The sequence below is a fragment of the Juglans regia genome, chromosome 4, assembly GCF_001411555.2.
Source record: "Juglans regia cultivar Chandler chromosome 4, Walnut 2.0, whole genome shotgun sequence".
Taxonomy (NCBI): Eukaryota; Viridiplantae; Streptophyta; class Magnoliopsida; order Fagales; family Juglandaceae; genus Juglans; species Juglans regia.
In genome coordinates, this window is record NC_049904.1 from 2,386,801 (window position 1) to 2,404,448 (window position 17,648).

Sequence of the window (17,648 nt, forward strand, 5' to 3'; positions counted from 1 at the left end):
ATGGTCGACATGATCTCTCTTATTTGGATAAGTGTTCAATAATTAATTAAGTGGGATTACATAGCTAGACATGATCCAAACCCTGCAAAAACGACAAAAGTTCCAATTCTACAAACCCATTAATCCAACCTGAATAACCAAAATACCAAAACCCTTCGACTCAATTAAACTAAATATAATAATATTTTTCAACGCAACGTCCCAGAGTATATGAATATAATGAAAGCAACGAAAAAATGACTCATGATATCTTCCCTACAAGTTGTAGTTTCTCTCGAACAATGTGGCAATCTAATTATATATGCTTGGTCCTTTCATGGTGAACAAGATTAGAAGTAATATCAGAAGCAGGTTTACTATCAGTATACAATAATGCAGCTTGGGAATGAAGAACATTTGAGTCAGCCAGAAGGTAGAATAGCCATTGAATCTCACAAGTTGTAGATGCTAAAGCCCTGTATTCAGATTCAGCAGATGATCTACTAACAGTGGGTTGCTTCTTTGATTTCCAAGAGATAAGAAAATCTCCTATAAAAACTGTGAAACCAGTCACACTTCTTCTAGTATCTAGGCAACCACCCCAATCACTATCAGAATATGCTTTTAAATGTAAGGGAGATGCTGTAAATATGAAAATCCCTTGACCTGGTGTGGATTTGATGTATCGAAGTACTCTCTCAGCAGCTTGAAGATGAATGGTGCTAGGAGTGGCCATAAACTGACTTAAAAGCTTGAACTGAGTAAGCTAAGTTAGGTCTGGTTATAGTAAGGTACAATAATCTGCCAACAAGTCTTCTATATGAAGTAGGATAAGATAGAGGGGGAGAGGAATCACTTGCACCTAGCTCTAGGGTAGATTCCATAGGAAAAGCTACTGGTTTACAACCAAAAAAGCCACTATCTTGCAAGATATCAAGGGCATACTTCCTTTGACACAATGTGATGCCCTTGGCTGATCTAGCTACTTCTATCCCTAAGAAGTATTTTAATTCTCCTAGATCCTTAATTGTAAAAGAATCATGTAAAAATTTCTTTACAAGATTGATTTGATCAATGCTATCAGAAGCCAGAATAACATCATCAACATAAATGAGCAAAACTATGAAACCTGATGAGGTTTGTTTGATAAATAGAGAGGAATCTGATTTCCCTTGAGTAAAACCATATTGAATTAGAAAAGAGGACAGTTTGGAAAACCACTGGCTTGAGGCCTGTTTCAAACCATAAAGGCTTTTCTTAATTTTGCATACTCGAGGGTCATTTGAAGATGAATATCCTGGTGGTAACTGCATATACACTTCTTCATCGAGGTCTCCATGCAAAAAAAACATTCTTTACATCTAGTTGATGTAAATGCCAATGCTTTATGGCAGCAACAGCAATTAAAACTCTTAAAGTTGCCATCTTTGCAACAAGAGAAAAAGTACCAAAAAATCAAAGTCTTCCTGTTAAGTGTATCCCATTGCTACTAATCTAGCCTTATACCTCTCAACTGAGCCATCAACTTTGAATTTGATACGATAAACCCATTTACAACCTATTGCAATCTTATTTGGAGGTAAAATAGTAAGTTCCCAAGTGTTACTGATTTCAAGAGCTTTGATTTCTTCTGCCATTGAGGATGAAAAATGGCTTGTTTAAAGGTTTTGAGTTCAAAATTGGAAGAAACAGCAGATACAAAGGCTTTATATTTAGGGGACAATTGGGAATTAGAAAGAAAATCAAGTATAGAAGTAAGGCTTACCAAAGAAAATAGGAGAACTACAGCTGAGAGATGCTTGAGGTACTGAAGTTGTCTGAGTCATTTTATCACAGTAAAAGTCTTGCAAATATGCAGGAGGATGCATGATTCTTTCAGACCTTCTAAGATTTTCAATTTGGAAATTTGAAGGCTCAGGCTGCTGGGTGTATCAGAAGGTATTTCAATAAGTGTATCAGAAGGTTGTTGAGTAAATGGCATATTAGATTGTGTTGAGTCATAGATTTGAGGAAAGTTAGGAAAAATGAAAGGTGTATGGATAGTATTTGGTATGGAAGGAAATATGGATTCATGAAAGACCACATTTCTGGATACAAAGGTTTTAAGAGTGAGAAGATCAAGGACTTTATAACCTTTGATGTTTGGTGGATAACCCAGAAAAAGACACTTTGAGGCTCTTGGTTGGAATTTGTTTTGATGATTGATGATTGTGCTAGCAAAACACAAGCAACCAAAGACCTTAAGATAGTTATAATCTGGTGGTTTTTGAAACAGAAGGAAGTATGGAGTCTGATTTTTGAGAATAGATGAAGGAGTTCTATTGATGATATGTGTAGCAGTTAATACACAATCAGTCCAGCAAGAAAGAGGTAATTTTGATTGGAAAAGCAATGCTCTAGCTACATTTAATAGGTGTTGATGCTTTCTTTCAACCCTTCCATTTTGCTGAGGTGTTTCAACACAAGAAAGTTGATGAATTATGCCATGTTCTTGATAAAAGACAGGCATTTTAAACTCTTGTCCATTGTCTGTTCTAATGATTTGAATGATTGTGTTGAATTGAGTTTGTACATAGGTAACAAAGTTAGTGAGAATAGCTCGAGTATCTGTTTTAGTTTTCATGGGATAGAGCCAAGTGAAACGAGTGTAGTCATCTACAATTGTAAGAAAGTAATTGTAGCAAGAATATGATGTGGTGGAAAAGGGACCCCAGATGTCAGAATGTATCAATTGAAAAGCTTTATTTGAATGGCTATTTGATACAAGAAATGGTAATTTCTTTTGCTTAGCTAATGGACAAATTTCACAGACATGATTATGAGTAACTTGTACAATAGGATCTGATGCACTAATGATTTGCAATCTTGCAGATGGGATGTGTCCTAATCGAAGGTGCCAAATATCATAATTGATATTACAATTGTTTGCTAAAGAAGTAGAAGGTGAATTGATTGAAATAGGTACTTCACTCTTTGCTTTAGCAAAAGACTTATGTAAGTGATATAGACCAGACTTTACTTCAACAAGCCCAATCATCTTCCAGTTGTTGAGGTCCTGTAGAACACATTTGGATTGAAAAAAGAACAATCCAATAGAATTTTCTTTAGTTAACTTTGAAGTAGAAATGACATTAACATTGAAAGAAGGAACATGAAAGGCATGATGCAGAGTTATATCAGGAGAAAATGTGACATTTCCAGTAAACACAATAGGAACAGATTGGCCATTTGATAGATGAACTAGAGATGGTTTAGTAGGTAAATGAATTGAGTTGAAGAAATAAGGAGAACATATCATATGATCTGTTGCTCTAGTATCAAGAATCCATGAGGTATGATTCTTGAAAGATGAAACAATATTATGATAAGAGGGATTACTTGAGGTAGAAGCAGTGTTAGCTATTGCATTGGGATTAATATGTGAACTGGATAGGCTATTAGCAAGAGTCATAAGATTTTGAATTTGTTCTTGAGAAAATACATTTTGGAAATTTAAATTTGACTCCAAGGAAGAAGCATTGTTTGCAATGGGCAATTGTGAGTTTGCACCTCTAGATTGTGTGGGAATAGATCTTTTTCCTCTTGGACCCTTCCATCTAGGTGGATAACCAATCAGTTGAAAACACTTATATGCTAGATGACCATTGTATCCACTGTGAGAACAAACTACATCTACTTTTCCTTTTGGTTTTGTGAATCAAGCACCATTTGTTGGAGTTTGTCTCTGTGATTGTGTAGCAATCATGGCATGTGAATCAAGGGAAATGCCAACAACATTTGTTAAGGATCTTTGACTTTCTTCTTGCAATAATAAAGAAAAAACTTTATTCATGGAGGGCAGTGAAGACTGAAGAAGTAACTGGCTTCACATTGAATATGAATCATTTAGACAAATCAGAAATTTCATCACATAGTCAGTCAGATTGTTGTCTTTCTATAATATTCTTTTAGATGTTACATGAACATCTATCAAGAGTTCCACATCGACAGCTTGGAATGGGCCTATAATTGATGTACTCATCCCAATGAGTTTTGAAATCACTAAAGTTTTCAGTGACAGATTTAGATCCTTGAGAAATAGAGCTAAGGGACTTCTCTAAGGAAAAAACTCGTGGACCATCACTTTAAAGATATCTGGTTTTGAGTTCTTCCCAAATATCAAGTGCAGTTGTGAAATATAAGAGACTGCCATGAATTTCTTTGGCAATAGAATTCATCAACCAAGTTAAGACCAAATTGTTTGCTCTCAGCCAAGTAACTCGAAGTCAGGATTATCAAGACTGGGTTGAGTCAAGCTTCCATCAATAAAGGCAATCTTGTTCTTCACAGTAAGGGCAATTGACAGAGATCTACTCCATGCAACATAATTCTCGCTAGTGAAAATTTCAGAAACCAAAAGAGCACCAGGATTATCAGATGGATGTAGATAGTAAGAACTTGAGGAATCATCAGAAGGATTCACCAGAGGAGGAGGAGAAGAACCATTAGGGGATTCTACCATAGAAGCATAAGAAAGAAAACAAGAGTTTTCAAGAAAAGAATGAAGAAAAATATCAAGAAGGTAGCGGAATGCTTATACACGATGATACCATGTAAAACTTGGAACTTCAAACTAGAAGCAGAGGAATTGAAAAAGAAAGCTAAGAAGAAATTGTATACTTCTCATTATTATCAGAAAGACTTCGTGAATTAAAAGGCTATACAATGACTGTATTTATACACATAAAGACAAATGAATATTTGTACAACGACTGCCACATGCGTGTAACTAACTTAACTGACTATCCACATCAGACTCTTCATAACTGAATAAACTGTCAACTAGCTATAGATGAATCCCTTTGCTTGGCTTCTCGAGATTTTAGTTCCAATTTCTCTATGTGGCATTGTATATTCCAACAATGTTGGTGATGACTGGACTGCTGCTAAAACTTATGCAGCAGAGAAACCTTTTGCATCAATTATGATTTCACAATTCGCCCTTTTATTTCTTCTCCCCCATCTCAATACTTTGTGTTTTGTCTCCTCGGTTTCATCTCTCTCTCTCTCTCTCCATTCATCTCTCTCATGCTCTCTCTCTCTCCGTTTGTCTCTCTCGTGCTCTCTCTCTTTCTCTCTATGTGTTCGTCTCTCTCTAGTACTTATCCTTTTAAGTTTATTTTTCGTGAACTCCTATATTTATCAGTATGATTTTATACAATGAAATGCTTATACAATGACTATATCGATTTTAGCATGTTTGGGAGATTGTTTTTGTTAGGGTTTCATGAAAACAGAGGATTTGGTCTTTTTCAGTAGCAAAGCTTTGTGATTCTCATGATTTGCACCTATACATGTGTTGTGATACCCCATATGATATGGATAAGGGTAGGTGGTGTATGGGATCCCACATTGCTTGGGAAGGAGAAATTCTTGCTCTTTATAAGGTTCTAGTGGGGCTCCAATTGTATCATTGACCAGTCCTTTTGGAGTATAGGCCATGTGGTTTGGGCCTTCCGTTGGGGCGTTACAAATGATATCAGAGCCTATCCCAACCAGAAATGTGGGACTTGAGCCATGCCACCTACAATGGATAGGCCCGACGAGGACGTCAGGAATTTAAGGGGGGTAAATTGTGATACCCCATATGATATGGATAAGGGTAGGTGGTGTATGGGATCCCACATTGTTTGGGAAGGAGAAATTCTTGCTCTTTATAAGGTTCTAGTGGAGCTCCAATTGTATCATTGACTAGTCTTTTTGGAGTATAGGCCATGTGGTTTGGGCCTTTCGTTGGGGTGAACTGTGTAAGGGGAGTGGTGTATGGGATCCCACATTACTTGGGAAGGAGAAATTCTTGCTCTTTATAAGGTTCTAGTGGGGTTCCAATTGTATCATTGACTAGTCCTTTTGGAGTATAGGCCATGTGGTTTGGGCCTTCCGTTGGGGCGTTACATGTGTGTAGCATGTTGGAACAGTAATGGACATGGCCTTGAAATTGTAGAACTTGGTTGAGCTTCCTCAAGGCCATTGTGCAATGACATGCACAATTTAAGAATAAGATACCAAGCTTAACCATAGCATATGTTAAGTGGGTAAGTTGGCCATTATTGCACACTCTACACACACACACGCACAGAGATTGAAGAGAGAGATGGCCCAGTGAAGAGGAACCTTTATTTATTATAGAGAGTGCAAATGTCGTCTTATTTTATTTATTCACAGGGGTTGAAGACAGGGGTTTGCATAGTTGTATAATGTTTTTCAGCTTGCATGATTCCTCTAACTTAAAATTGTGATAACAAGTGTCTTGCCAGGAATATAACATAAATAAACAAGTTTTTTGTGCTACTAATCTATTGATTCTGTGAAATTCACGGTCATATAAATAACTTTTTGTCTTGGTGTGTTTGTGCCTATAAGCAAGCATGCATGTGTGCATGAGAGAGATGATTAGCTAGTAATTAAGTGTGCATCAGGCTTATCTTCTTTCTAATGAACCAACTGGCATTTATTTTTTACTTGCATTTAAAATAAACCAACTGCATTTCCTCCCCCAATAAATTAAGGATAAAGTGTGAAGTGAGGATTATAACTAGTCATAAACTTGAACGAGGTATCTGAAGTTTATAATAATTATGTAATTTATTTATATACATTCTATTTAACTATAGTTTTTTTAATAATTTAATTCTAGATACTTGAAGCTTGAATAAAGGGGAGATCCCATCAACAAGCTCTCTGGCGGAGGTTTTCAATAAAGGTATTCTTGAAACTATACAGTGAAAAATGATTGTGTTATATATCAATTCATTTACATTCTTCGATTACACTGTGAAATAGATAAAAAAAGGTATTCTTTTGTCTAGTATAGCTGGTTCCCTAGGCACAAGCAGGACATGGATCACAATGTGAATTGTCTTTGACTTTTACACTCTCTCTTTGAACAAGAGCTCACATTGGTCCCGAGCCTACAACCATAGATTTGTTGTTGTCATAGTTTAATAAGTCGTATTCAATTTCCCTTACTATTTATGAAGCTGGCATGTTAATTACGTTCATGTGGGATTTATATATATCATCTAAAAGAAGTTTTCGATCACTTACTGGCTAATTTGGTTTTCTTATAACATCTAGATAATGGAAGCATAATATTATTATCTTCTCTCCACATTTAGGATCGATAATACTAAGCTCAACGGCTGTACGTTTAGGTTGAATCATATGTAGATGACAAAGAAGGAACTCTGCCATGGTGTACTTTAGAGATCGAGATACAAAAGATGAAACGGTTTCGAGAATACAGAGAGAAAAAAGAGAATTGGGATGAAAATATCTTAATTTGTATATTTTCTTCTTACAACTGAAGTATACACGTGCAGTGTATTTATATGTACATATGAGAATAGTAAAGTTGAACTAAACTAGACTAATAGGTACATCACATTATAAGAGTACAAATGTAAATGTATACAAGAAATTGCATATTTCTAAGAGTCACCCTTAAGATGGAGTGTATATGTTTAGAACACCCATCTTACTAAGTAAAGAATGAAATTGGTGAGAACCAAGAGCTTTGGTGAAGATGTTACTTAATTAATGCTGAGAAGCAACATGAAGTGTTTTGATCACATTTGCTTGCAACTTTTCCCTCACAATATGACAATCTATTTCTATGTGCTTCATTCTTCCATGAAAAACATGGTTTGCAGCAATATGTAAGGCAGCCTTGTTATCACAAAATATAAATGCTGGCTATGAATGCATTATCAGAACATCCTTCAGTAATGAAAGCAACCATGAGAGTTCACAAGTGGTATAGGCCATAGCTGTATATTCTGGTTCAGCTGAAGATCTTGAAAAAGTTTGTTGCTTCTTTAACGTCCAAGAAATTAAAGAATCTCCAAGAAATACACAAAATCTTGAGATTGATCTTCAGGTATCCACACATCTAGCCCAGTCCGAATCAAAAAATGCCTTATGATGAAAAAAAGAAATTGTAGGAAAGAAAAGATCCTATCCAGGGGCGCCCTTCAAGTAACTAGGTACTCTGTGTATTGCATCTAAATGTGGCTTCCTTGGTTTATCCATGTATTGACTCTAAACTTGCACAGAATAAGAAATATTTGGTCTTGATATAGTGAGGTAAATAAGTCTACCAATCAATCTTTGATAGCTAGAAGGATCTTCTAAAAGATCACCATCTGATGTAGAAAACTTCACATTTTGTTCCATAGGAAATGCCTCTGAGTTAGCAGCCAAGAAACCTGAATCTTGTAAGATATCCAAGACATATTTCCTTTGGCATAATGTAATGTCATTGGAAAACCTAGGTTGCATTAGGGTAGTGAGGTGATCTCAGATATTCTGTGAATAATAGTGAAAAAGTAATGATACAATATTGAATAGTAGTAAATAGTAGTGAAAAGTAGATAAAAAATAATAATAAAATAATGAATAGTAGTGGAGCAACCCCTAACAACTTCCAGCCCAAGAAAATACTTCAAATTGCCTAAATCTTTTATTTTGAACTTGTTGTCCAGAAATAGTTTCAGCTTAAAAATTGAATTGAAATCATTACTAGCTAGAATTATGTCATCAACATAAACTAACAAAGCAATAAAAGAACCATAGGCCATAAAGAGAGTTCTGCAACTTACAGACTATAAAGTCCCCCTGCTGTGCATAAGTAGGTGGAATGGCCATATAAACCTCCTCATTCAAATCTCCATGTAAAAATGTCTTATTTATATCTAATTGATGTAAATGCTAAATTTTGGCAACTGCTATTGCCAATAAGCATCTCACTATGGTGAACCTCTCAACTGCCAACTAGAGAAAAAGTCTCTTGAAAATCAAGACCCTCATTTTGGTTGTACCCCTTAGCAACCAAACGAGCTTTGTATCTCTCAGTGATACCATCAGCTTTGTGCTTAATTCAATAAACCCAATTACAACCTATTGGTTTCTTTCCTAAGGGTAAAGTAGTGAGAGTCCAAGTCTCATTTACCTCAAGGGCTTTGATTTCAGCATTCATTGCTTCTTGCCATTCAGCTTTGTATGGCTTGAGAAAAGGTTTGGGGTTCATAAGTAGAGGAAATAGTTAAGGCAAAATGTTTGTGAGAGTTAGAGAGTTTATGATAGGAAATAATATTAGAGAGTGGAAACTTGATACCTGAAGGCTTATCTGCCAAGGAAACAGATTGTTATGAGGGATGAGAAGCCGGTTGATAGGGATAATCCTACAAATAGTTTGGTGGTTTTCTTAACCTTGTGGACTGTCGAATAGGCATTGAAGAAGTAGATGAATCAGTAGAATGTGGAGTATTAACAGAGGAAAGAGAATCTAATGAAGGAGATGAAGAAAAATCTGTATGACTTTAAGGAGAACTATTTGTGATAGAGGAAGAAGATGAGTGTGAGCAGAAAATTGAATCTTGAAAATTAGAAGCTGGTTTTGGGAAGACAAATGGATTGGAAGGCGTAGTTAAAGAAGAAAGAGAATAGAATGAAAACTATTTTCATTTCTCGGGATATGAAGGTTTTATGTGTTTCAAGATTATATAATTTGTATCCTTTGATAACAAAAGGATAACCAAAGAAGATACATTTTTTTTGGTCTTGGATGAAATTTGGATCTATCACTAGTCAAAATAAAGGTTAAACAAAGACAACAAAAAACATTGAGGTGATTATAAGAAGGAGTGATGGAATGCAAGATTTCATATGGAGATTTATTAAAAAGTAATGGAGTTGGTGTGATATTGATTAAATTAGCAGCAGTAAGAACATGATCACCCCAAAAATGTAGTGGCAAGGAAGCTTGAAATCTTAGGGATCAAGCAACATTGAGTAAATGTTGGTGTTTTCTTCCAGCTACACTATTTTGTTGTGGTCTTTCGACACAACTTTTCTAGTGTATAACACCTTTACAAGAAAAAAATTCTAGCATGTGAAACTCAGTCTCATTATCAGTTCTTATTTTCTTGATTTGGTAATGAAACTGAGTTTCAACTGGATTGAAGAAAGACTGTAAATAAGGTTTGGCTTGAGGCTTATTTTGTAAAAGATATACCCAAGTGGACTTTGAGTAATCATCTACGATTGTGAGAAAATGCTTTGAACCATCTAAAGCAGAAACCGAGAAAGGGCCCCACAAATCACAATGTATAAGAGCAAATGCAAATGCAGAAACAGATTCACTAGATGGAAAGGGTAAGCATTTCTGTTTAGCTAATTGACATATTGTCCAAACACAAGAATTTGGAAATTTTGATATGTGCATATGTGCAAATTTGATACACATTTATTGAAGAATTACAACTTGGTGGAAAAAGGAATGTGACCTAGCTTATATTGCCACAAACTAAAATTCTAATTTATTAAAGGAGATGAAACACAACAACCAACCAAGGGTCTTTGCAGTAGTTGATATAGACTAGCCTTCTTTTCACCCATTTTAATCGTTGTCCATGTAGATAGGTCCTAGATGAAACAAAGGTTGGAAATAAATGCAAGACAACAAGAGGAATCATGTGTTAATTTGTTGGTAGAAATAAGGTTGAAGGAAAAAGAGAGAACACAAAGCACATTATGTAAAATAAGGTTATCCAGTAAATGAGCTGTACCAGTATGTTTTACTAGAACTGAATGGCCATTTGGAAATTTAACAATTGAAGCAATCTTAGAGGTTATGGAAGAAAAATTAGCAATGAAGTTTACCATATGGTTTGTTGCTCTAGTATCAATAACCTAGGGAATATGGTTACTTGCAAAGTTATCATAGGATGACATTTGTGGAGTTGGTAGAATACCAAAAGTTAACAATGAAGTAGCTTGATTCACTGAGTGCATAGTGGATTGTGGTTGAGCATGGCAAGTAGCTGCTGGTATTGATCTTGAGACAAAGAAAAATGTGAAGTACCATCACTTGATTTACCCACAGAAGAAGAAGTTTGGTTTGCTGCATGGATTATTCCTCTTTTCAACTTAAAACCAGGAGGAAAGCAATGAATCCTATAACATTTTTTTTTTGAATTATGGCCTGTGTATCCACAATTACTGCACACATGTTTATCCTTGCAAAAACTGGTTTTCTTTCAGGCAAAATTTCTGGTTTTAGTAGGCTTTGCTGTCAAAGCAGCAATCGATTCAAGGCTTGGTACAGTTGTATTCAAATTTCTCTCTCTCCCTCTCTCTCTCTCTCTCTCTCTCCCTCTCTCCCTCTCACTCTCTCTTCTTGTAAAACCAAAGAAATGACTTTGTTAATTGAGGGAAAAGGATCAAGTAATAAAACCTGACTTCGTATGCTATTAAAAGAGTCACTCAGGCCATCAAAAACTGCATCACATACTCCTCTTGGTATGTCTCCTCAAAAAATTTTTGGGTTTCCATACAACACTATGGCAAATTACATTTGTAATTTGTTAATTCATCCCAATAGGACTTTAAATCTGTGAGATAGTCGCTCACACATTTTTGTTCTTGTTCAATGAATTATTTGCCTTTGTTAATTGAAAAATTCTTGGACAATTACCTTGTGAGAAACGATCCTTGAAGTCCTTCCACATGTCTGCAGCATTGTCTATGTAGAGAATGCTCGAACCTATGTTCTTCGTGACTGAGTTGATGATCCATGAGACAACCATGTCATTACATCGAACCCATGGAAAATAAAGAGGATCATCTTCATTGATTGGCCTCTTGAGGATTCCATTGATGTATCCAGTTTTGTTTTTATCACTAATAGCTTTCAACATTGATATCGCCCATGAGTGATAATTGTCGCTTGTGAATCGATCAGTGACAAGCATTACGCCAAGGTTTTCTCCATGGTGTAAGAAATAAGGGTTTCAAGGATTGTCAAGTGAGATTTGGGGGATAGAAGGGATAGAAGAAATTGCGGTGGAATCCATGGCAAAATTCTAGAGCAATTACAATGCTCTAATACCATGAAAAAAAAGGAAATCTGGCATAGTGTACTTTAGAGATCGAGACATAGAAGGATAAAAGGGTTTTGAGAATATAGAGAGAACAGAGAGAATTGGGATGTAAATATCTTGATCTGTATGTTTTCTTCTTGCAATTGAAATATACACGTGCAGTGTATGTATATGTACATCTGAAAATAGTAAAGTTGAACTAAGCTAAACTAATAGGTACATCACATTATAAGGGTACAAATGTAAATGTATACAAGAAATTGCATATTTCTAAGAGTAGATAACGCAGAAGTACTAGAAAACAAATTATCGCTACATCAATTCCCGTATGCTCAACTACAACAAAATTTGGAGAAAATGCAGCTAGCTTTCTTAATTATCCTCCACCTCCACAACCACCACCACCACAACCTCCACCTCCACAGCCTCCACCTCCACCTCTACAACCTGATCCTCCTTCTTTAACTACACCTCCATTACTAGCAGCTTCTAATCCTTTTCTTTGGTTGGGATGGTTATCATTGCCACAAGTAAAGATGACCATTGATATAATTGAGAGGGACATGACGATCATACCCACCAAAAGTAGTCCACTCGAGCTCTTCAACGCAACACCCAGTATTTCATCATGTGCATCATGGGCATCAACGTCTAGAGAAACAAAATCTCTAACCATTTTTTATGATTATAGATTTCCTAATTGATCTCTTGATCTAGCTTATTACATATGGATGCAGTATATATAGTCACTACAAGAAATACTCTATTTTCCCATGATTTTTCCCTCCATGACTACCGCTAGTGGGAAATAGTGAGATTATGGCACAAAACCCTTTTGACGCAATAAGTTTTGCCAGATAGCACGAGATTTCCTGCGTCGAGTGAAAAGTTGTGGTGAAAAACAACTTTGGCGACGATATTTCATTCGTGTTAAAAGGTCTTAGGAATTAATAATTTCTAAAACTAATACAACCCCGGATTGCACTTCTAATTGCTTCGCAATTTATACTACAAGAGCCCTCAACTAGCAATTTTCCCCTTCACCTTGCAACCTCACTGCCGACGGTGGTTTCCTTGTGTCACCGCCGTTCGACGTCCACGAGACTGTCGATAGTTGCCGCCCTATTCAACCTCACTGCCGCCAGTTCTCGCCACTCACGACTAGGGCGTTGATTACTTTCAACTCCCCTAAAAGGTGATTTCTGTTGCAAATCTTTGCCTATTGATGAGTTTTCTTCTCAAATCTCTGTCTCTCCCTCTCCCCCTTGGTAAATCTCTCACCTATCGCTGCCTCTTTTATGTGTATGTATCTCTGGTTCATGAGCTCGGTTTCTTCTTCACAGTTTTTCATTGTCTTTGTTTAGCCACGAATATACATAATTTTGACAAATACTTGCATCTCATAAATTACGTTCTGATCCCTTCTGAATCTTTCTGATCCCTTCTGAATCCAACTCTTTTAAATCCTACATTTAGATTCATCGCCTTTAAATTTAGAATGTTATGTGCTAAATTTGGATTTGTTTTTGTATTTTTACCCCTTTAAGGTGTGGTCGGTTTGTGGTTCGTAAAATAGTTTGAATTGATTGGATTCATGAGTTTGGGAGACCAACATATACATTTGGTTGACATCAAATATATTGACAATCTTCATGTTTGTACTCACAGCTTATTAGTCCATTTCTATGCGTGCATGTGTCTCATAAGCTTTGTTTGTCATATGATCTTCTATGCTGTGTAATATTGAAACGATAGAGCTCTTTTATAATAATTAGGAGAAGAACCTAAAGCTTTGTAGAATTGGCTAAATCTGTGGAATGTTTAGCTAGAAGACTACTTGATCCATGCGTCAACATCATTCTTATTCATTATTCATTATGTGGATGTCACGGGCCAACCCTCATTAGTCAGCTGTTATGCAGTTTTGTATACTAGTGGAATATTTATGTGCAAATTTTCTTCACAGCATAGAGAAAGAGTCCTAATGGAAATAAAAAAACTCACATGTTCAACACCTATCTTTTATTGCCATTCATCTATTTTATTGCAGTTATTTATATAAATTGTAGCGGGGTCAGTTTAGTTGGGCAGGTTTCGATAAAACATTAACAAGTCAGGCCTTTGAAACTCATTTCTTACAGCCTTTCAGTTCTTCATAGCACAAATAGTACATTCTTCACAGCCAAACATCCTTTTAGTCCTTTTTTTTTATTCTTTATTGTTTTAATATGTAATTTTTAATTAGTTTATATTAAGCTAAATACACTTTGGTCTTTTCTGTTTTGATAGCGGTACTACTTACGCTCTTTTCTTACACATCGTCCATCTCAACAGGTATGAACTATTTGACTCGACACCCATTACCTTTGTTACATGTTTGTAATAAATTTTCTTTAGTACCCAATTATCATGATGTGCAATAATAAACAACATTTTGCATTGCTAGTCTTGTATTGCTGTTTTTCATGTATGAACTACTTTTTATTGTACTTGAATATGGTTGCTTTGCTTGCTTATATTACAAACATATACTTGAATTTTCTGCTTTGTTTGCTCATGTCATATTTCATCATGTTGTCTTTAAATATGCAGAAACTGACCATGCTAATTATCCTTCGATCTAAGTTATGGAATAGGCTAAATTTAGCCATTATTCGTAGCATGACAACATCCCAGAATACAGTCACACAGGCCTTATTATGTAGTAGGCTAGATGTTGTGATTACGTGGGGTTGGAGGGTTGTTTAGGGTGCATATTACCTACCAGTTAAGGGGAAAAGCTTAGGGAGATGGCCTAATTAATTATTATGCAGTAGGCTAGGTGTTGTGATCATATATAACCTGATGTGCGAGTATGCTGAGAATTTGAATGTGTGCTACCAAATTTCATTGATTTAATACTGCATAGTTTCACATAATCTAGTTTTTATGAACATAGCCATGCTTATTTGCTAGGGTCTTCGTGTTGGTGTCAACTTGGCCTTGGCCATTGCTCTATACTACATTTCAGAGGTGTGTATTCTCTGTAGGTATAGTTCATTTATATTGCATAAAGTGATATTAGTTCTTTCGGATGCTTGCACTTGCCATGAATACCAAGAATATTCAACTTCCAACTGCTCTCAAATTATGGATTTTTTTCCCAATAAGTAATAAATTTTATTCAAAGAAATAGGCATAAGCCCAAGTACACATGACGTATACAAATGATCTGCGTACAATTTCCATAAACAAAAAAAGAAAACTGCCACCACAAAGCTAAAACAGATGTAGAAAAATTATCCACCATTACATAAGCTTTAGCCCAAGAACTCAAAGTACTCAAGAAAAAAACCCTAATATCTCCCAAAGAATGTTCTCTATCTTTGTAGCATCTCCCATTTCTTTGGAGCCAAATGCACCACATAAGATAAGGAGGAATCATTTTCCAAACACTCATCGCCTTCCAACAGCCCTTCACACCCTTCCACCCTACCAATAAATCCAACTTCCCTGGGCATAACCCAATGTAATCCTATCCAACTCAAAAACACAATCCACAAGAATCTTGTCACTTCACATTGAAGGAAAAGGTGATTTTTTAGATTCTCCATCCCTTTTGCACAAAACACACCAATCCGCAATAGACAAACCTCTCCTTCTAAGGTTTTCAGTAGTCAATACTTTGCCCAAAGAAGCCACCCAATAGAGAAAAGCAACCTTAGAAGGAACTTTCACTTTCCAAATACTTTTTCAAGGGAATACACAACTACTATGGCTTGACAAAATTTTGTAATAAGATGAAAATCCCACCATGCAGGGACAACAGGAATCCACACCATACAATCCTTTCTATCTTGGACCAGTTTTGAGCTGTAAAGTTTAACCAATAGAGCCTTCACTTCATCCACTTCCCGATCATTAACATCCCTTTTAAAAATAACATTCCATTAAACCTTATTATTACTACTGCAATACAAATCACCTACAGCTGTATTTTGATCCCTTGCAATTCTTAAAAGGGCAGGAAATTCCAGCTTAAGAGCGGTATCCCCACACCATAGATCATGCCAAAAGAGTATCCTCTTTCCATCTCCCATCTTCAATATGAAATTATTGGAGAAGAAATTCCAACCTTTTCTTATAAATTTCCACAAACTAACCCCGTAAGCTCCACTAGATGCTTTAGAACACCAACCTCCCCACAAACTTCCATATTTCACATCTATCACATTTTTCATCAGACCTTTGCTCTCCAATTGATATCTCCAAAGCCATTTCCCAACTAAAGCTTTATTAAAAACCCTTAATGCTTTAATCCCGAAACCACTGTGATCCAACGGTTCACAAACCTTCTTCCAACTAACCTCCCCATAGACTTCCATATTTCACATCTATCACATTTTTCATCAGACCTTTGCTCTCCAATTGATATCTCCAAAGTCATTTCCCAACTAAAGCTTTATTAAAAACCCTTAATGCTTTAATCCCGAAACCACTGTGATCCAACGGTTCACAAACCTTCTTCCAACTAACCAAATGATACTTCTTTTCCTCAGCTATGTCTCCCCATAAAGAAGTTTCGATATAAACTCTCAATTCTCCTTTCAACCCTTTTCGGAAGAAGAAAAAGAAAAAGGAAATAGGTGGGCATGTTAGACATAGTACTTTTTATAAGAGTGAGTCTACCCCCCTTAGACCAAAAAATCCTCTTCCATCCAGCTAACCCCCTTTCAATTTTTCAATGACCCCGTCCCATATGTTTACAGCTTCAAATCTGGACCCCAAAGGAAGTCCAAGATACCTCATAGGCAATGAAGAGATTCTGCACCCTAGTAAGTCAGCCAAATCTGATAAAATTCTAAACATCACCCATAGGAACAATTTGGGACTTCGATAAATTAACTCTTAACCCTGAAGCAGCTTCAAAACACAGCAAAAGTGCTCTTAAAGCACATATATTATCCAAATCAGGCTCACTAAAAAACTGGGTATCATCAGCAAATAACAAATAAGAAATCTTTAAATTATTCCTTATCTCATCAACCACGAAATTGAACAGAAAATTACCCTCCACAGCCTTCTCAATCATTCTACTCATGGCATCCATGATCATAAGAAAAAGAAAAGGGTACCCTGTATCACCTTGCCTCAAGCCACCAGAAATACAGAAGAAAACAACGTTCTCCATTCACCAATTAATATAGAATATGTAAAGTAATCAAAGAACCCCCATGAGATAAGGTTTAGTGAAAAAAACTAGATTTTTTATGAAGTTTCCTTTAGTATTGATATGTAGAACAAGGCAAAATAGAGACCCTTCTGTATTCTAGCTAAAATCAATAAAATTTTGGTTTCAATTCCCCTTGGTTTTGGAAACTAAACCTGCCTTCGCACCTATTAATTACTATTTATTACCAATTACATTTCATTCTGTCTTGCTTTGGCTTTCTAGGGTGTTGCTGTTGCAATTGACGTTTATTTTGCAACACAGAGGTGAGACTCTTTAGAGGCACCTTTGCTTCAAGTTATTGAAACTATTTATATTCAGTTATCTATGCCATATATTTTCTTTTCTCGTTTTTGAATATTTATTTTTTTGCCTATGTTGCAATGCATAAACCAAACTCAAGATATCATCCCATATGCAATTATTGATACTTTATCATAAATATATGACAAGTGTTTAAAAGAGTAGCACTGATGTTAGTATGTGATGAGAAGTTTATGTAGAAATCATGCCATGGACATTATAGTTTCTAGATTTAA

At 35.9% G+C, this 17,648-nt stretch overlaps 1 protein-coding gene across 1 annotated transcript; it reads right to left on the minus strand.

Moving 5' to 3' along the window:
• Window positions 1-295: 295 nt before the first annotated feature.
• Window positions 296-715, minus strand: LOC108984214 (uncharacterized mitochondrial protein AtMg00810-like). Its single transcript, XM_018956093.2, has one exon. It carries the CDS (start codon window positions 713-715, stop codon window positions 296-298), a length of 420 nt encoding a protein of 139 aa, XP_018811638.2.
• Window positions 716-17,648: the final 16,933 nt, after the last annotated feature.